The sequence below is a fragment of the Nerophis ophidion genome, linkage group LG10, assembly GCF_033978795.1.
Source record: "Nerophis ophidion isolate RoL-2023_Sa linkage group LG10, RoL_Noph_v1.0, whole genome shotgun sequence".
Taxonomy (NCBI): domain Eukaryota; kingdom Metazoa; phylum Chordata; class Actinopteri; order Syngnathiformes; family Syngnathidae; genus Nerophis; species Nerophis ophidion.
Window position 1 is genome coordinate 4,600,775 of NC_084620.1, and position 18,194 is coordinate 4,618,968.

Sequence of the window (18,194 nt, forward strand, 5' to 3'; positions counted from 1 at the left end):
TGACCTGATTATTACATTACATTACATGATAAATGGGTTGTACTTGTATAGCGCTTTTCTACCTTCAAGGTACTCAAAGCGCTTTGACACTACTTCCACATTTACCCATTCACACACACATTCACACACTGATGGGGGGAGCTGCCATGCAAGGCGCCAACCAGCACCCATCAGGAGCAACGGTGAAGTGTCTTGCTCAGGACACAACGGACGTGACGAGGTTGGTTCTAGGTGGGGATTGAACCAGGGACCCTCGGGTTGCGCACGGCCAGTCTCCCACTGCGCCACGCCGCCCCCCCCCCCCAAAAAAATTGATATTTAATAAGTTAAAAGTACCAATTATTGTCACACACACACACAATAGGTGTGGCGAAATTATTCTCTGCATTTGACCCATCACCCTTGTTTCCCCCCCTGGGAAGTGAGGGGAGTTGTGGGCAGCAGCAGTGGCCACGCCCGGGAATACATTTTGGTGATTTAACCCCCCATTCCAACCCTTAATGCTGAGTCCAAACCAGGGAGGTAATGGGTCCCATTTTTTATAATCTTTGGTATGACTCAGCCGGGGGTTTGAACTCACAACCTACCGATCTCAGGGTGGATTCTCTAACCACTAGGCCACTGTGTAGGTTTTTGGCTTTCAACAAATGGCATGCAGCGTAAGACCATTGCAACATCGCAAGGAATATTTATTTGTTTATCCGGGAAGTGAGGATTATTTTGAATTTAGCAGCTAAAAGAGACAGTGCAAGTGCTGAAACATACAACCATCCCACCCGTCGGCAACACAGTGACGTTGTAAGTCACTGTTTTATGTTCCTTTTTGAAATGTTTCGCCATAGTGCTACATGATAACGCCCCGTGGCTCTCGTGAATGGAAAGTCCTCTCTATGTTGTTGAGACTTTATTAGTAGATTGCACAGTACAGTACATATTCCGTACAATTGACCACTAAATGGTAACACCCGAATACGTTTTTCAACTTGTTTAAGTTGGGGTTCACGTTAATCAATTCATGGTATGGTTGTGGACATTCCTGGAAATAATTTTCAGTAATGTTCAAAATGACCAGATTATTACATTACATTACAAGATAAATGGGTTGTACTTGTATAGCGCTTTTCTACCTTCAAGGTACTCAAAGCGCTTTGACACTACTTCCACATTTACCCATTCACACACACAGTCACACACTGATGGAGGGAGCTGCCATGCAAGGCGCCAACCAGCACCCATCAGGAGCAAGGGCGAAGTGTCTTGCTCAGGACACAACGGACGTGACGAAGTTGGTACTAGGTGGGATTTGAACCAGGGCCCCTCGGGTTGCGCACAGCCACTCTACCACTGCGCCACGCCGTCCCCAAAAAAAAAAAAAAAAAAAGTCAATTTCTAGATATACACAACTTAATTTATAAAGTCTTATCAAGTAAAATTGACTAACTGCATGGACAGATAATATCACTCTTTTTTGCATTTTTCCCCCTAAAATGCAGTCTTTTTATCCTTCCTCTATTTTGCAGTGTGTATAATAATCGTCTCACATAAGGATTGTGGGCAAAATTCCCAACACAGTGCAGTTCTCCCTCGAGGTGCAGATACTGTCCACTTTTCAAACTCTCTAAAAACTAATCGTTTGTCTTCGTTTGCGTTGGCGTGTGCTTGCTCCAGCGGACTTTACAGTACTATTCTCGCCAATATGCTGTAAATCTTTCTTTGTCTTTATTTAGATGATAGAGTCTCCATTACGGCCTTCGAGAGGAAAGACTCAGGTAATTGAGCGGGAGAAACAGCGCCTAGAGTATTTTTGGGGGAATACGTAGGGTGTATATATCAGTCATGTAAAGAGGAACACATATCTTCCTTTGTCCCTGTTGGAGGTCACGTAAAGTAAGTTTTTACCCCTTTTTGTTTCCTCGTGCTTTCAATGTTGCAAAGAGCTTCAACTGCTGCTGATAAAAGTGAGCAAATGTGTCCAGGTGTGTGTCTTCATGTGGCCAGACTTAACAGTACAAAAGGCGGGTGTTCGTAATGTTGTTTTTTTCCCCCGCCCTTTAAAAAAAAAAAAAAGTCTAGCATTGCACTGTTTCATTTATGTGTTTTTCCTCAACGACCAGTGTGGTCTTTGGGAGAGTCCCAGGCCCCCGAGGAACTGGACAAGCCCATTGACAACCCGCCGCAGTCCACCCTGCTCTTGGAGATGCCCAAAAGTGGCACGGTGGTCGTCGGTAAGCAAAGAGACCTCAGTAGAACCATGCAGACCGGCCGAGGGGTTCTTCAAGAACAAGCACTGGCTAGTTGTCAACTCACACTCTAAACCAGGGGTCACCAACGCCCGTAAGGACCAGATGAGTCGCCCGCTGGCCTGTTCTAAAAATTGCTCAAATAGCAGCACTTACCAGTGAGCTGCCTCTATTTTTTAAATTTTATTTATGTACTAGCAAGCTGGTCTCACTTTACTCAACATTTTTAATTCTAAGAGAGACAAAACTCAAATAGAATTTGAAAATCCCCAAAAAATATTTTAAAGACTCGGTCCTCACTTGTTTAAATACATGATTTTTTTACTTTGCATCTTATAACTTTCAGAAAGACAATTTTAGAGAAAAAATACAACCTTAAAAATTATTTTAGGGTTTTTTTCTTTCCTGACAATTTAAAACAATGTTCAAGTAATTTTTTTTTTTTATTGTAAAGAATAATAAATACATTTTAATTTAATTCTTCATTTTAGCTTCTGTTTCTTCGACGAAGGATATTTGTGAAATATTTCTTCAAACTTATTATGATTAAAATTAAAAAAAATATATTCTGGCAAATCTAGAAAATCTGTAGAATAAAATTTAAATCTTATTTCAAGGTCTTTTGAATTTTTTTTTAAATTTTTGTTCTGGAAAATCTAGAAGATATAATGATTTGTCTTTGTTAGAAATATAGCTTGGTCCAATTTGTTATATATTCTAACAAAGTGCAGATAGGATTTCAACCTATTTAAAACATGTCATCAAAATTTTAAAATTAATCTTAATCAGGAAAAATTACTAATGATGTTACATAAATCCTTTTTTACATTTTTTTAAAAGATTCGAATTAGCTAGTTTTTCTCTTCTTTTTTTCGGTTGAATTTTGAATTTTAGAGAGTTTAAATTGAAGATGAAATATGTTTCAAAATTTAATTTTAATTTTTTTCGTGTTTTCTCCTCTTTCAAACCGTTCAATTAAGTGTTTTTTTCATCATTTATTCTTTACAAAAAAAACTTCCGCAGAAGGAAAAAAAATGTACGACGGAATGACAGAAATACCCATTTTTTTAAATATATATTTATCTGTTTCCATATGTATTTATTGTGAGAAATAATTAAGATGATCAGTGTTTCCACAAAGATAAAAATCATAAATTATTGACAATAACAGAGTTAAAGGTAAATTGAGCAAATGGGCTATTTCTGGCAATTTATTTAAGTGTGTATCAAACTGGTAGCCCTTCGCATTAATCAGTACCCAAGAGTGACTTTTGGTTTCAAAAAGGTTGGTGACCCCTGCTCTAAACAATGTAATGCAAGGAATTCTGGGAATACTAAGAGTGTCCTGATACAACCTTTTTACTTACGATATCAATATTGCAGCCTTGACTATTGGCCGATACGGGTATCGATCAGCACGTTAGAAAAAGATGATGTGTGCTCGATAGAAGTGCTTGAGAGGAGTCTCAGATAGATAGATAGATAGATAGATGGATAGATAGTACTTTATTGATTCCTTCAGGAGAGTTCACTCAGGAAAATTAAAACTAAATTGGAGAGTGTACTACTTCGTTGTTAAGTCTGGTTTTCTTACACTTCTGAGTCTCATTCATTTCAGTCTGTCCAAGGTGTGTTGCTGTACTCTGGAAGTAGTCTTTGCCATTAAGTTGAATATGCCAGTAGAGTCCGACAAAGTGTTTATACTGTAAGTATGGTACTTATCACGCATCATCAGTTTAATTGTAACGTGCATCTTAGTTGTAGTTTTCATTAACAAATTTGAAGGTGTTGAAATTGCAATGTACAATTTTTAATGCTAATGTGTATAGCATTTGTTTTAAGGCATTTCTTCTATTTTTCAATGTCACAGTGAATATATTTTTTATATATGTAAGTTACATTGACTTGCTGTATATCTGTGTGTTCATCTTAACAGTGTTTTGAAGTAAAGGCTCTCAAATGACAATCTGTTATCCGTCTGTTAAGCTAGCGAGAAGACACGTTAGCGGCAGCAGTGCACACCGCTTGTATCGGAGTTCTTATATCGGACGTTTTAGATGTAGGTCGATATTATCCGATCAGATCTGATACCAGATAATCAGGACACCGCCCCAATTATTACCAAACAATTTGCTAAGGCAGTCTGTAGTAAAATACTTGTTTCTGCTCTGCGACAAAGGTGGGGACATCACTTTTGTGGCCAAGGTGGAGGCCAAAGATCTTCTCCGCAAACCCACCATCAAGTGGTTTAAGGGGAAATGGATGGACCTGGCCAGCAAGACGGGGAAGCACTTGCAGCTCAAAGAGACCTTTGACCGCGTCACCAAGGTACCAAGACTCATCCTCAAGAGCATAGGCGCCGATCCCGTAGGTGCTTCAGGGCCCGAGCCCTCACGGACAATGCCGAGCACCCATGTGGGATTGACGGCAAATTCTTTTTCACCACCAAGAAAAAAACGCGCATGCCCAGAAAAGTAGCGTCAGATTTATCGCCCGTTCGAGCACCCACTGGCAGAAATGTCTATTGGCGCCTATGCTCAAGAGTAAAAACCGTCAAATAAAAACAGTTCTATAAACACTATGGGCCTGCTCTACTAAAAGGTTTGCATTTCCTAAAACACGTGCAAAATTGACAGTGCAAGCAAGCTACGAAGCTTCTGCACTGAGAATTGTGTGACTTAAAAATGATCAAAATAGAGAGCATGTCTTCATTTGTATGGAAAATATATACAAATGATCAGAATACCCACAATACTGGGAGGAGGAGACGCAAATATAATCATTTAGCAGTCACAGTATGATTTATCAAGACTAAAACCAAAATATGTAGCACGTTATGAATGTACATGCAAATTGGCGCAGTTACGCGATACAATGGAGAGAATCTGCCGTCCGTGTGCATGTAAACTTATTAAAAAACAAAAATATTAGACATATCTATTCCTATTAAAACAAATTAAATTGGTTTGTTGTGGTGTCTGCCGCCATTTTTGTAAAAGCGTTTTTTTTTTTTATATGAGATACAGTGCATTAACAATATACCAGAGGAGAAACCATCCATCCATCCATCCATCATCTTCCGCTTATCCGAGGTTGGGTCGCGGGGGCAGCAGCCTAAGCAGGGAAGCCCAGACTTCCCTCTCTCCAGCCACTTCGTCTAGCTCTTCCCGGGGGATCCCGAGGCGTTCCCAGGCCAGCCGGGAGACATAGTCTTCCCAACGTGTCCTGGGTCTTCCCCGTGGCCTCCTACCAGCTGGACGTGCCCTAAACACCTCCCTAGGGAGGCGTTCGGGTGGCATCCTGACCAGATGCCCGAACCACCTCATCTGGCTCCTCTCCATGTGGAGGAGCAGCGGCTTTACGCTTCTCACCCTATCTCTAAGGGAGAGCCCCGCCACCCGGCGGAGGAAACTCATTTCGGCCGCTTGTACCCGTGATCTTATCCTTTCGGTCATGACCCAGAGCTCATGACCATAGGTGAGGATGGGAACGTAGATCGACCGGTAAATTGAGAGCTTTGCCTTCTGGCTCAGCTCCTTCTTCACCACAACGGATCGGTACAACGTCCGCATTACTGAAGACGCCGCACCGATCCGCCTGTCGATCTCACGATCCACTCTTCCCCCACTCGTGAACAAGACTCCTAGGTACTTGAACTCCTCCACTTGGGGCAGGGTCTCCTCCCCAACCCGGAGATGGCACTCCACCCTTTTCCGGTGATATACCATAGGAGAAACCTCCTATGGTATATCACTCTGGAAAGAAAAAAAAATTATAGCATGCATTTGGTTCTAGCTGGGGAGAGGGAAGTCTGGGCCTCTCTGCTTAGGCTGCTGCCTACGTGACCTGACTTCGGATAAGTGGAAAAAGATGGATGGCATTTCAATCCAGACACACTATTACAACATCCCGCTACTTTTCAGAGTGCACCTTTGGCGTGTTAACAATTGGTTTCTGTTTGTCTACATCGCACTCCAATATAGCCCATAAAAGTTGGTAGAAGTTATATTTATCCACTGTAAAACAGTAAATAGATTTCACAGTAAAAAAATAAAAAACTAGCAGCTTACTTGCAAGAATTTTACCCAAAACAAACCCAAAAGTGGTACTATACTGTTTTTTACATTAATGCACTGTAAAAAAAAAACAACCATATACAGTGGGGCAAATAAATATTTAGTCAGCCACCGATTGTGCAAGTTCTCCCACTTAAAATGATGACAGAGGTCTGTAATTTTTATCATAGGTACACTTCAACTGTGAGAGACAGAATGTGAAAAAAAAAATCCAGGAATTCACATTGTAGGAATTTTAAATAATTTATTTGTAAATTATGGTGGAAAATAAGTATTTGGTCAACCATTCAAAGCTCTCACTGATGGAAGGAGGTTTTGGCTCAAAATCTCACGATACATGGCCCCATTCATTCTTTCCTTAACACGGATCAATCGTCCTGTCCCCTTAGCAGAAAAACAGCCCCAAAGCATGATGTTTCCACCCCCATGCTTCACAGTAGGTATGGTGTTCTTGGGATGCAACTCAGTATTCTTCTTCCTCCAAACACGACGAGTTGAGTTTAAACCAAAAAGTTCTATTTTGGTTTCATCTGACCACATGACATTCTCCCAATCCTCTGCTGTATCATCCATGTATCCATTTTGGTATAAACTCAACTCGACGTGTTTGGAGGAAGAAGAATACCGAGTTGCATCCCAAGAACACCATCCCTACTGTGAAGCATGGTGGCGGAAACATCATGGTTTGGGGCTGTTTTTCTGCTGAGGGGACAGGACGATTGATCCGTGTTAAGGAAAGTGTCAGACCTGGTTTTGATTGTTTGTGCTCCTTCGACGCAGAGGGATTACAGGACGAGCCAGGCGAGAATTCAGGTACATAGTTTTAATTATACTCAAAATACAAAAAAAGGCAAAACAAAAAGCACGCTTGATGGCGGATAATAATCTATGCTAAAACTTAGAACAAAAACAGCACAATGGCAATACAATCTACAAAACAACCTAAAGATACTATCAAAAACATAATTAATAACAAAAAACTTACATACAAAAACAGGAGGCATAAACAACAAGGTGCGTGGCAGGGGATCAATGGCATGGAGCAATGAGCAGCAAAGGTTGTAGAATGCAATGAAAGTTAATGTTCCCAGACTGATGGACAGAAAGAAAATGACTTAAGTAGTGGCTGTGATAATTAGGAACAGGTGCGGGACTGAGGGCATGGGCGTGACTAGCAGGGCAAGGTGAAAAGCAATGAGTTGTCATGGTAACAAAAACAAACCAGCAAGTGAAAAAACGGAACAAGAGTCCAGAAAACAAAACGAAACATGATCAAACATAAAACCAGATTTACAGACGTGACAGAAAGGATGAATGGGGCCATGTATCGTGAGATTTGGAGCCAAAACCTCCTTCCATCAGTGAGAGCTTTGAATGGTTGACCAAATACTAATTTTCCACCATAATTTACAAATCAATTCTTTAAAATTCCTACAATGCAAATTCCTGGATTTGTTTTCTTCACATTCTGTCTCTCACAGTTGAAGTGTACCTATGATGAAAATTACAAACCTCTGTCATCATTTTAAGTGGGAGAACTTGCACAATCGCTGGCTGACTAAATACTTTTTTGCCCCACTGTAGTAGTTTTTTTCCATTTACTTTAATCCATCCATCCATCCATCATCTTCCGCTTATCCGAGGTCGGGTCGCGGGGGCAGCAGCCTAAGCAGGGAAGCCCAGACTTCCCTCTCTCCAGCCACTTCGTCCCGCTCTTCCCGGGGGATCCCGAGGCGTTCCCAGGCCAGCCGGGAGACATAGTCTTCCCAACGTGTCCTGGGTCTTCCCCGTGGCCTCCTACCAGCTGGACGTGCCCTAAACACCTCCCTAGGGAGGCGTTCGCGTGGCATCCTGACCAGATGCCCGAACCACCTCATCTGGCTCCTCTCCATGTGGAGGAGCAGCGGCTTTACGTTGAGCTCCTCCCGGATGGCAGAGCTTCTCACCCTATCTCTAAGGGAGAGCCCCGCCACACGGCGGAGGAAACTCATTTCGGCCGCTTGTACCCGTGATCTTATCCTTTCGGTCATGACCCAAAGCTCATGACCATAGGTGAGGATGGGAACGTAGATCGACCGGTAAATTGAGAGCTTTGCCTTCCGGCTCAGCTCCTTCTTCACCACAACGGATCGATACAACGTCCGCATTACTGAAGACGCTGCACCGATCCGCCTGTCGATCTCACGATCCACTCTTCCCTCACTCCTGAACAAGACTCCTAGGTACTTGAACTCCTCCACTTGGGGCAGGGTCTCCTCCCCAACCCGGAGATGGCACTCCACCCTTTTCCGGGCGAGAACCATGGACTCGGACTTGGAGGTGCTGATTCTCATTTACTTTAATTTTCCGCTAAAATGCTGGCAACTAGGCTGCCAGCTTTTTACTTTTTTTTATTTATTTTTTTACAGTGTGTGCTGCATTTTCCTCTACACAAACACAACAAGTGTGCAAAATAGGAGTGTCTCCAAGGTGACGGCCCATCAATGAAATATTGCAATTGGCAGCACTTTTGAACTTGTTATCAATTGCTTACGCAGTCTTAGTAGATCACTTGCAACACACCCACTTATAGTATACGCAGTGTTAAAGTTTTTACATGCTTTTTAGCGCATGGTATTTGGGATCTTAGTAGATCAGGCCCTACTGTGCAGTATATGCGGTTGTAGCAGCACATCAAATCACACAAAAGTGGCATTCAACACCAAAATGAGTCCAGAAACTACATGATGTTTAGGGCCACAAAAATCCTTGAGGACTGAAACTTAACACACTTCCTCACAGATGCACACTTTTGAGATGCACATCATCAAGGCCAAAGAAAATTATGCGGGCAATTACAGATGCGAGGTGACCTACAAGGACAAGTTTGACAGCTGCTCCTTCGACCTGGAAGTGAAAGGTTTGTCAAAACAGGACGTCTGTCTTGCACGACGGTCAGCGCATGAATTGTTCGTTGAATTCTTTTCATGAATGGGAATTGAAAAAAAAACATGTGAGCTTCATTTTGAACTTGAAAACTCCACTGACCGGAGTACTCCAAGTTCTTGTTTGATACAGTCAAGAATGTTGACGATACAGTTACATCCCTACTATAAACCAATCGTTTCTTTGTTGTAGTTGTTTTTCATTTCCCGTTCATGAAAACCAACATCAACGACCGAAAGATACACCAAAACGCGGACTGTGCAAATGAATGTTTGTTGCTCTCTTCCAGAGGCCGGACCGTCACAGAGTATTGATATCAGATCAGCTTTCAAAAGGAGGTAACGAAAGAATAACAAATCAAGTAGAGAGAGAGCATCAGAAAATATAGTATACAATATTCTGTATGTCTATGAATCTTCTCATTCATCCAGATCATTGTATTCTCAGGGCATTCAATCGCTTACACCTGGACTGTTCAGTTTGTCATAGAACACTTTTCGCCAGTCATCTGAGCAAGCTTCATTAAAGTTAAAGTACCAATGATTGTCGAAATTATTCTCTGTATTTGACCCATCACCCTCGACCCCCGCTGGGAGGTGAGGGGAGAAGTGAGCAGAGGAATCATTTTTGGGATTTTATGGGTTGGTGCACTAATTGTAAGTGTATCTTGTGTTTATTATGTTGATTTAACAAAAAAATATATATATATTTTTTATTTTTTTTAATTAAAAAAAAATAAAATGTATAAAAAAATTATTCTGCGGCCCGGTACCAATCGAGTTTGGGGACCACTGATGTAGATAATTCATTCTATGGCCTTGACTATGACACATAGGTCCTACGCCAAGAAGTTTGGTTAAGAAAATTCCTTGAAACTTCCACAGATGCGCCACGACTAAGATCTACTACAATTAGAGCCCTGTTTACTTAAAACGGGTCAGCTCACGGGCGCATTACATTCATATTAGTAGACATATATAGAAATCGGATATTTTTAGCAATGTGAACAACCACATAAAAAAATCGGACTCAACAAAAAAATCTGAATTGGCCGTCAGATCTAGTCCGACCAACCCAAAGTCTGTGAGCATGAACTGATGAAGCTTGCTCAGACAAGAGGCGAAAGGTCTTCTTAGACAAACTGAACAGTCCATTTGCGGTTGATCGAATGCCTCCAAAAGTATATTCTGTATGCAAAACAGAAAGCAACTGACCTATAATTGACACCAGATATATCATCACACATATTAAAACACCCTCAAACAATGTGTTTGGAAAGCAATGCAAAGCATCCCGGTATCGTTGCGCCATCGCAGTGTTGACGCAATATGACCTGGGACGCGGCGGCGAATGTCTTACACAAAGACGCCTTGTTTTTGGACTTCTACCTGAAACTCACAGATTGTCTTTTTGTGTAAGCACCAATCACTTGTTAGCCCCGAGCTAATACACTGATTGACGTTTGCTTTGTGTTGCTCGTGTAAGCATTGTTGACCAGTGACTGTTGTATCTTTTCATGAAATCCTTATTAATCTCTCCTTGTTAACAACAGCAGTGAAGGCCAAGAAGATGCAGGGGAGCTTGACTTTAGTGCTCTACTTAAACATAGGTGAGACTCAGTGGATGTTGCCCCTTCCACTAATCATTCAGTGCTTTTTTTTTTTTTTTTTGCGGATCTGCATCCTTTCGAATCATTTAAGAAGGCCATATGATGCCAGTGTACAAAATGCTTCCTGGCCAAAGTGGCTTATTGAGTTTAAGCTAAGCCAAAAGCTCGATAAATGATCCATTTATTTTGGGCTTGTCTCTTCTTCTCCCCTACATATTCAGAAATCAAAGGTTAGTAGAAAGAAAACCATAAGTAGTAAAACTATTAGACCTTACTGCGGGTGAGTACTGTAATCCTGTAGAGTCCCCAGCATGACTTGTAGCACCGAGTTATACAAACGAGAGTGTTGGCCTACTGTAGTTCGGTAACACTTCATTTGAAGGCAGCATTCCGATCGGCTCCCCCTGCATTCTGCCATGATGGAAACAGTCCTTCGCTGTTTTGGATCATTAATGACGCATAAGGGAGCCACAGGGAATTGATGCGGGAAAATAGTGTTACCGCTACATTTTATTTCTAGTGAGAAATATAAGGCAAACATAGCCATGTTTATTTCAGCCTTCCATGTAATTGCCTGAAAATAAACGGATGGAAAAAAAAAAAAACAAGAAGAGAATGAAATAATACTTGTTTGCGCTTGTTTGTACTTTCAGACATTTGCAAAAATGTCCTTGAAAGAACTGACTGAATGTTGTAATGAACACGCTAACCTGGATCTCACTACCATAACAATTTAACAGACAACTTCAAAGTCTAACACTGTCCAAGCATCTTATCAATGGAATGAGAATCAAACAAAGGGATGGGCCAAAAGGAATAATCTCACTAACCTAAAGCATAACCTCTAAGACAGTGATTCTCCAACTGTGTGATATGCAGGCTCCATCAAGTTATGCGCCAAAGAATCACTTAAACAAATATTCAAACACAGTGTTACACTTTAAACTCAGTGGTTAAAAATATTAATTTAACTGGTTAAAAAAAAAACCTCTGCTTTGTTTGTAATGAATACTTAGGCCTATTGCGCTACTGTATTTTAATCCTGGTCATTTTGGTGGTACTTTGAGAGCCAAGTGTTTTCTGAAGTGATACATGGTGAAAAAAATTGAGAACCACTGCTCTAGGAGATTACGACTTGTCCAGGGTGTACGTCGCCTTCCGCCCGAATGCAGCTGGGTTAGGCTACAGCACCCCCCCGCGCCCCCGAGAGGGACCAGCGGTAGAGAATAGATGGACAGATACTCTAGGACGGTGGTTCTTAAATGAAGGTACGCGTACCCCTGGGGGTACTTGGAAGTATGCCAAGGGGTACAAGAGATTTTTTAAAAATATTCTAAAAATAGCAACAATTCAAAAATCCTTTATAAATATATTTATTGGATAATATTTCAACAAAATATGAATGTAAGTTTATAAACTGTAAAAAGAAATGCAACCATGCAATATTCAGTGTTGACAGCAAGATTTTTTGTGGACATGTTCCATAAATATTGATGTGAAGGATTTATTTTTTTCCTGAAAAATGTTTAGAATTAAGTTCATGAATCCAGACGGATCTCTATTACAATCCCAAAGGGGAATTTAAGTTAATGAGTACTTCTTTGTGCAGAAATCTTTATTTATAATTGAATCATTTGTTTATTTTTCAACAAGTTTTTAGTTATTTTTATATATTTTTTTCCAAATAGTTCAGGAAAGACCACTACAAAAGAGCACTGTTATACAATTGAATAAATCAGAAACTGATAACATAGTGCTGTATTTTACATCTTTATCTCTTTTTTTTCAACCAAAAATGCTTTGCTCTGATTAGGGGGTACTTGAATTAAAAAAAATTTCACAAGGGGTACATCACTGAAAAAAGATTAAGAACCACTGCTGTAGGAGAACCAAAAACTTTGGTTGCTTGAAGACAGACAGCACCAACACGATCCAGCCAGGTAAAGGTTTACTAAGGTTAGGTTGGGTCGTACTTGAGAAATGACAGGGTGAATTTTTTGAATGGCTCTTTTAAGTGAACGATGAGTTGCAGTTGTGAGCCGTTCATTGGAAAGCCACTTTTAATACCGATGGCATAGCACAAAATAAACGTCGTCAGCATTCAGGTTAATTGTTCTGCTGTAGATTTGTAAAGTAGGTCAGGTGCACACACACACACACACATCAGGTAAAGTAGTACACAAACAGTTTCATCTTGTCTCAGGTTTTATTCTATTCTTACTTACTGTAATTTTATGGACAATAAGACGCTACTTTTTCCACAAGCGTTGAACCCTGCGTCTTGTACAAAGGTGCGGCTAATCTATGGCTAAATTATGAAATGGTTTAAGCCAAACAATGAATGTAGTGAAATGATCCACGTTAAGAAAATGTTCAAACCCCAAATGTTTACAAAGCACACCTAAGAAGAAGCCTGATAAACTTTGTGATCCTTATTAAAAAAAATAGAAAATCATATTAATTTTGTAAAGGATGAATGAAGACATCTGTTTTGTTTAATTTTACTGCCGTGTTACAGGAACTGTTTGGAAACAATTAAAGTGTCAACATTTACAAAATCTTTCTATGTAGATATCTCACTTCAAATATTTTTTCCTTGTAAAACTTTGTGTGTGCAGCTTATGTACTGGTGCGACTTAAAGTCTGGAAAATACGGTATGTTTTATATGCACATAGACATTTAGGGTTCTGAATTATTTATTCATTTATATCTAAATTGGGATTGTTATATAAAACGATTCTAAATTGATTCAAGCTTTTTGAAAATACATTATTTTAGGTAATTTCAACAGCGTAAACAACCAAGCAGCTGGCAACCTGGTTTTAATATAATTTAAAGACCAAATCGTCCATCCATCCATTTTCTACCGCTTATTCCCTTTTGGGGTCACGGGGGGCGCTGGCGCCTATCTCAGCTACAATCGGGCGGAAGGCGGGGTACACCCTGGACAAGTCGCCACCTCATCGCAGGGCCAACACAGATACACAGACAACATTCACACTCACATTCACACACTAGGGCCAATTTTAGTGTTGCCAATCAACCTATCCCCAGGTGCATGTCTTTGGAAGTGGGAGGAAGCCGGAGTACCCGGAGGGAACCCACGCATTCACGGGGAGAACATGCAAACTCCACACAGAAAGATCCCGAGCCTGGATTTGAACCCAGGACTGCAGGACCTTCGTATTGTGGGGCAGACGCACTAACCCCTCTGCCACCGTGAAGCCCGTGTATTCAGGTTAATTGGTTGGAATTGGAAATCGCGTTAAATCAATAGGTGATTCGGAATCAAAATTGTCTCCGGAAGAATCAGAATCGCACTGTAAGAGGTTTTGTAATCAATCAATCAATCAATGTTTATTTATATAGCCTTAAATCAAAAATGTCTCAAAGGACTGCACAAACCACTACGACTACGACATCCTCGGAAGAACCCACATAAGGGCAAGGAAAACTCACACCCAGTGGGACGCCAGTGACAATGATGACTATGAGAAACCTTGGAGAGGACCTCAAATGTGGGCAACCCCCCCCCCAGGGGACTGAAAGTAATGGATGTCGAGCGGGTCTAACATGATACTGTGAAAGTTCAATCCATAGTGGCTCCAACACAGCCGCGAGAGTTCAGTTCGAAGCGGATCCAAGACAGCAGCGAGAGTCCCGTCCACAGGAAACCATCCCAAGCGGAGTCGGATCAATGTAAGAGTCACATCCGTAATAGGCATTATTTTTTACATGAAATCTTTAAAGTCTTTGAAGGCTTTTTAAATTGTTGGATAAAAGTTGGTTGGAAAATACCCCTGATGTGGGATCTGAGCCCAGAATGTCGTTGTGACTTGTGCAGCCCTTTGAGACACTTGTGATTTAACGCTATATAAACTTTGATTGGTGAAAAATTTCACTGTGTACTTTTTGCACACATTCAACAAAACCGCAATAGCATTAATAACCGTAACAGCTGAAATACATTAAAAATAACAACAATGCACTAAAAACTTTAACCAAGCAGTGCACTCCTTCACTACACTGAATATTGGTCTCCAAGATCAAGGTCAACATAGGTGAAGCCCATCCCTTTGTGTGACATGTCCTGAGGAATGCGAGACAAAAAGAAACCCCGAAATGAAAATCATGACCTCCTAAAAAAAATGGCGATTGTACTGCCTATCATTACCAGAACCTCCTACCATGTCAGGGTTCATGACGAGTTTCTCAGGACATGTTGCAAACACCCTCCGTTGACTTATATCCTCACATTCTGCCCAAATATCCGACACCACCAGAGAGCATAAGGCGCAGGACGACGCCCCCGAGGTGGACGTGTGGGAGATTCTAAAGAATGCCCGCCCTGATCAGTACGAGAAGATTGCATTCGAGTATGGCATCACAGATCTTAGAGGCCTGTTGCGCAGGATGAAGAAGATCCCCAAAGAGGAGAAGAAGAGTGAAGGTAAATCTCCTCCGTCGTCCATTGCTGTCCCCCTGTTGCCCAATTTAACCTGAATGTGCATTTTTGACAGCGTTCGCCAAGAAGCTGGAGCCTGCTTATCAGGTGGATAAAGGCGGAAAGATCCGCCTTATGGTGGACCTGGCTGACCCCACAGTTGACCTCAAGTGGTACAAAAATGGACAGGAAATCCGTCCCAGCCCCAAGTAAGTTCCATCGTCGCCTGTGGCGTATCGGCTATGTTGTTTGCCCTTTAAACACTGCACAAATGAAGTGCATTTCAGACAATGCGTTTCATTTGCGGAAATGCCCTCGCCTGCTTCTTCTCCACGCTAATGTGGCTCTGGTCAGGTGCAATGGAACTTGCCGCCAAGCAACATTCGTGAGATCATCACAAAGGAATTGTTGTGTTTAACTGCGCTTTGTACTGTTTGCCTCTGTACAGGGAAAAGGCGGTACCTCCTTCACAGGTCTTTAACTCATCAGTCCCTCCAGGATTTCGCAATGTCACGATCGATTCACGCAAATTCAAACGATCCCTCGCAACCTTATCCAGGGCCTGCAACTTCCCTGCACATTTTGGCCAGTCAGCTTCATTCTCGCCGATAGAATTTGTCCGTGAGCCGCGCTCAAACACGCACCTCAACTGTCTGATCCAAACTTACGTATGTTTCTTGTGTAGATGAGGCAGTAACAATAATGTGTAACCATACATTAACTTTGTGTTGCTCAAACAACACAACTGTCATCCTACTTACTGTTCCTTTCTACAGCGCTAAGCCCTCTGGGTAATTTCACATACATCTACTTCCAAGTTTACATGTATTTAGGGCTGTCAAATGTTTATTTTATTAATCAAATTAAAGGGGAACATTATCACAATTTCAAAAGGGTTAATTTTTTTTTTAATCAGTTCCCCGTGGCTTGTTTTATTTTTCGAAGTTTTTTTCAAAATTTTACACCTCCCGGAATATCCCTAAAAAAAGCTTTAAAGTTCTTGATTTTCACTATTTGCGATGCGACTGTCCATTTCCCTGTGACGTCATACAGTGCTGCCAATACAAACAACATGGCGGTTACCACAGCAAGATATAGCGACATTAGCTCGGATTCAGACTCGGATTTCAGCGGCTTCAGCGATTCAACAGATTACGCATGTATTGAAACAGATGGTCGGAGTATGGAGGCAGATAGCGAAAACGAAATTGAAGAAGAAATTGAAGCTATTGACGCTATTCGGCCATAGCATGGGTGTACCTAATGAAGTGGCCCATAGCATGGCTGCCTTATTAGCATCGCCGGTAAAATGTGCAGACCAAACGATCAGGACTTTCGCATCTTGTGACACTGGAGCAACTTAAATCTGTCGATTGGTAAGTGTTTGTTTCGCATTATATGTGGGTATTTACTTTCAAATGTACATACAGCTAGCGTAAATAGCATGTTAGCATCGATTAGCGTAGTATGTTAGCATCGATTAGCGTAGCATGTTAGCATCGATTAGCTGGCAGTCATGCCGTGACCAAATATGTCTGATTAGCACATAAGTCAACAACATCAACAAAACTCACCTTTCTGATTTCGTTGACTTAATAGTTGCAAATGCATCTGCAGGTTATCCATACATCTCTGTGCCATGTCTGTCTTAGCATCGCCGGTAAAATGTGAAGACACTCTGGCACATTCAATGGGGGTCTGGCGGCAGATTTCTTGCCACTGGGGCAACTTAAATCCCTCCCTGTTAGTGTTGTTACACCCTCCGACAACACACCGACGAGGCATGATGTCTCCAAGGTTCCAAAAATTAGTCGAAAAAACGGAAAATAACAGAGCTGAGACCCGGTGTTTGTAATGTAAAAATTAAAATGGCGGGTGTGTTACCTCGGTGACGTCACATTCTGACGTCATCGCTAAAAGACCTATAAACAGAAAGCGTTTAATTTGCCAAATTTCACCCATTTAGAGTTCGGAAATCGGTTAACAGAATACATGGTCTTTTTTCTGCAACATCAAGGTATATATTGACACTTGCATAGGTTTGGTGATAATGTTCCCCTTTAATCACATTTCGGAAATTTGGAATAATCGTAAATAATCCCAGGCTCGCTTGCATGATTCAAATTTACTTACAAAAAGACCCCAATATTTGTATACAAATGCAATGTTATTGTCAGGAACGTTTTTGCTGGAATGCACGTCATTTTTACGAAAAACTTGACAACAGTATATCTAAAGTTCTTTCAAGCTCTATTTTGGAGTGAAATTTGGAGTCACCTCTCTCGTTTTTGTGCATGCATTTACGCATTGATCTGATCACACACAGACCATATAGCAGTTAAGGTAAAAGTGCTTGTATGGTCAAAATAAATTGCATGATTATTCTTAGTGTGTTCATTAATAATATATAGATAGTACTTTATTGATTCCTTCAGGATTCCCTGCGACATTTCTTGTATTAACGCGTTCATTTTGACAGCCCTACATATATTGCTATACTTATTTTAACTTATCTGTATTTATCCAGGATAAGACAATTAGGAACATATTTTCCTTTGCAGTGATGTTGAAGTGTGATGATAACCTCTCAGCAACAAAAATGAGCGCCGTAGATCATTCTCAACAGTTCAAAAAATGCTCTTAACGTGCGGCGGTAAACATTAACATAAATGAATTTTTGAGATGAACAAACACATTTCCTGTGTAAAGCACGGAGAGAGAATGTCTGCAACTTATGGATGCCAAAGCAAACAGCGGACATTAAACAGGCCTTTAACTCATCAAATGAATTTTACTATTAGTAGTTATAGTCAGGGCTTCACGGTAGCAGAAGGGTTAGTGCGTCTGCCTCACAATACGAAGGTCCTGCAGTCCTGGGTTCAAATCCAGGCTCGGGATC

At 41.2% G+C, this 18,194-nt stretch overlaps 1 protein-coding gene across 1 annotated transcript in view; it reads left to right on the forward strand.

Moving 5' to 3' along the window:
- The first annotated feature begins 2,114 nt into the window (after positions 1 to 2,114).
- The window catches only part of mybpc1 (myosin binding protein C1), a 53,158-nt gene continuing 37,078 nt past the window's right edge, over positions 2,115 to 18,194 (forward strand). Inside the window, exons 1-7 of the mRNA XM_061912125.1 lie at positions 2,115 to 2,225; positions 4,420 to 4,568; positions 9,098 to 9,215; positions 9,531 to 9,579; positions 10,794 to 10,850; positions 15,135 to 15,301; positions 15,372 to 15,504. Of these exons, the coding sequence (XP_061768109.1) occupies positions 2,198 to 2,225; positions 4,420 to 4,568; positions 9,098 to 9,215; positions 9,531 to 9,579; positions 10,794 to 10,850; positions 15,135 to 15,301; positions 15,372 to 15,504 (701 nt within the window). The 5' untranslated portion in view covers positions 2,115 to 2,197. The remainder of the gene's footprint in view (positions 2,226 to 4,419; positions 4,569 to 9,097; positions 9,216 to 9,530; positions 9,580 to 10,793; positions 10,851 to 15,134; positions 15,302 to 15,371; positions 15,505 to 18,194) is intronic.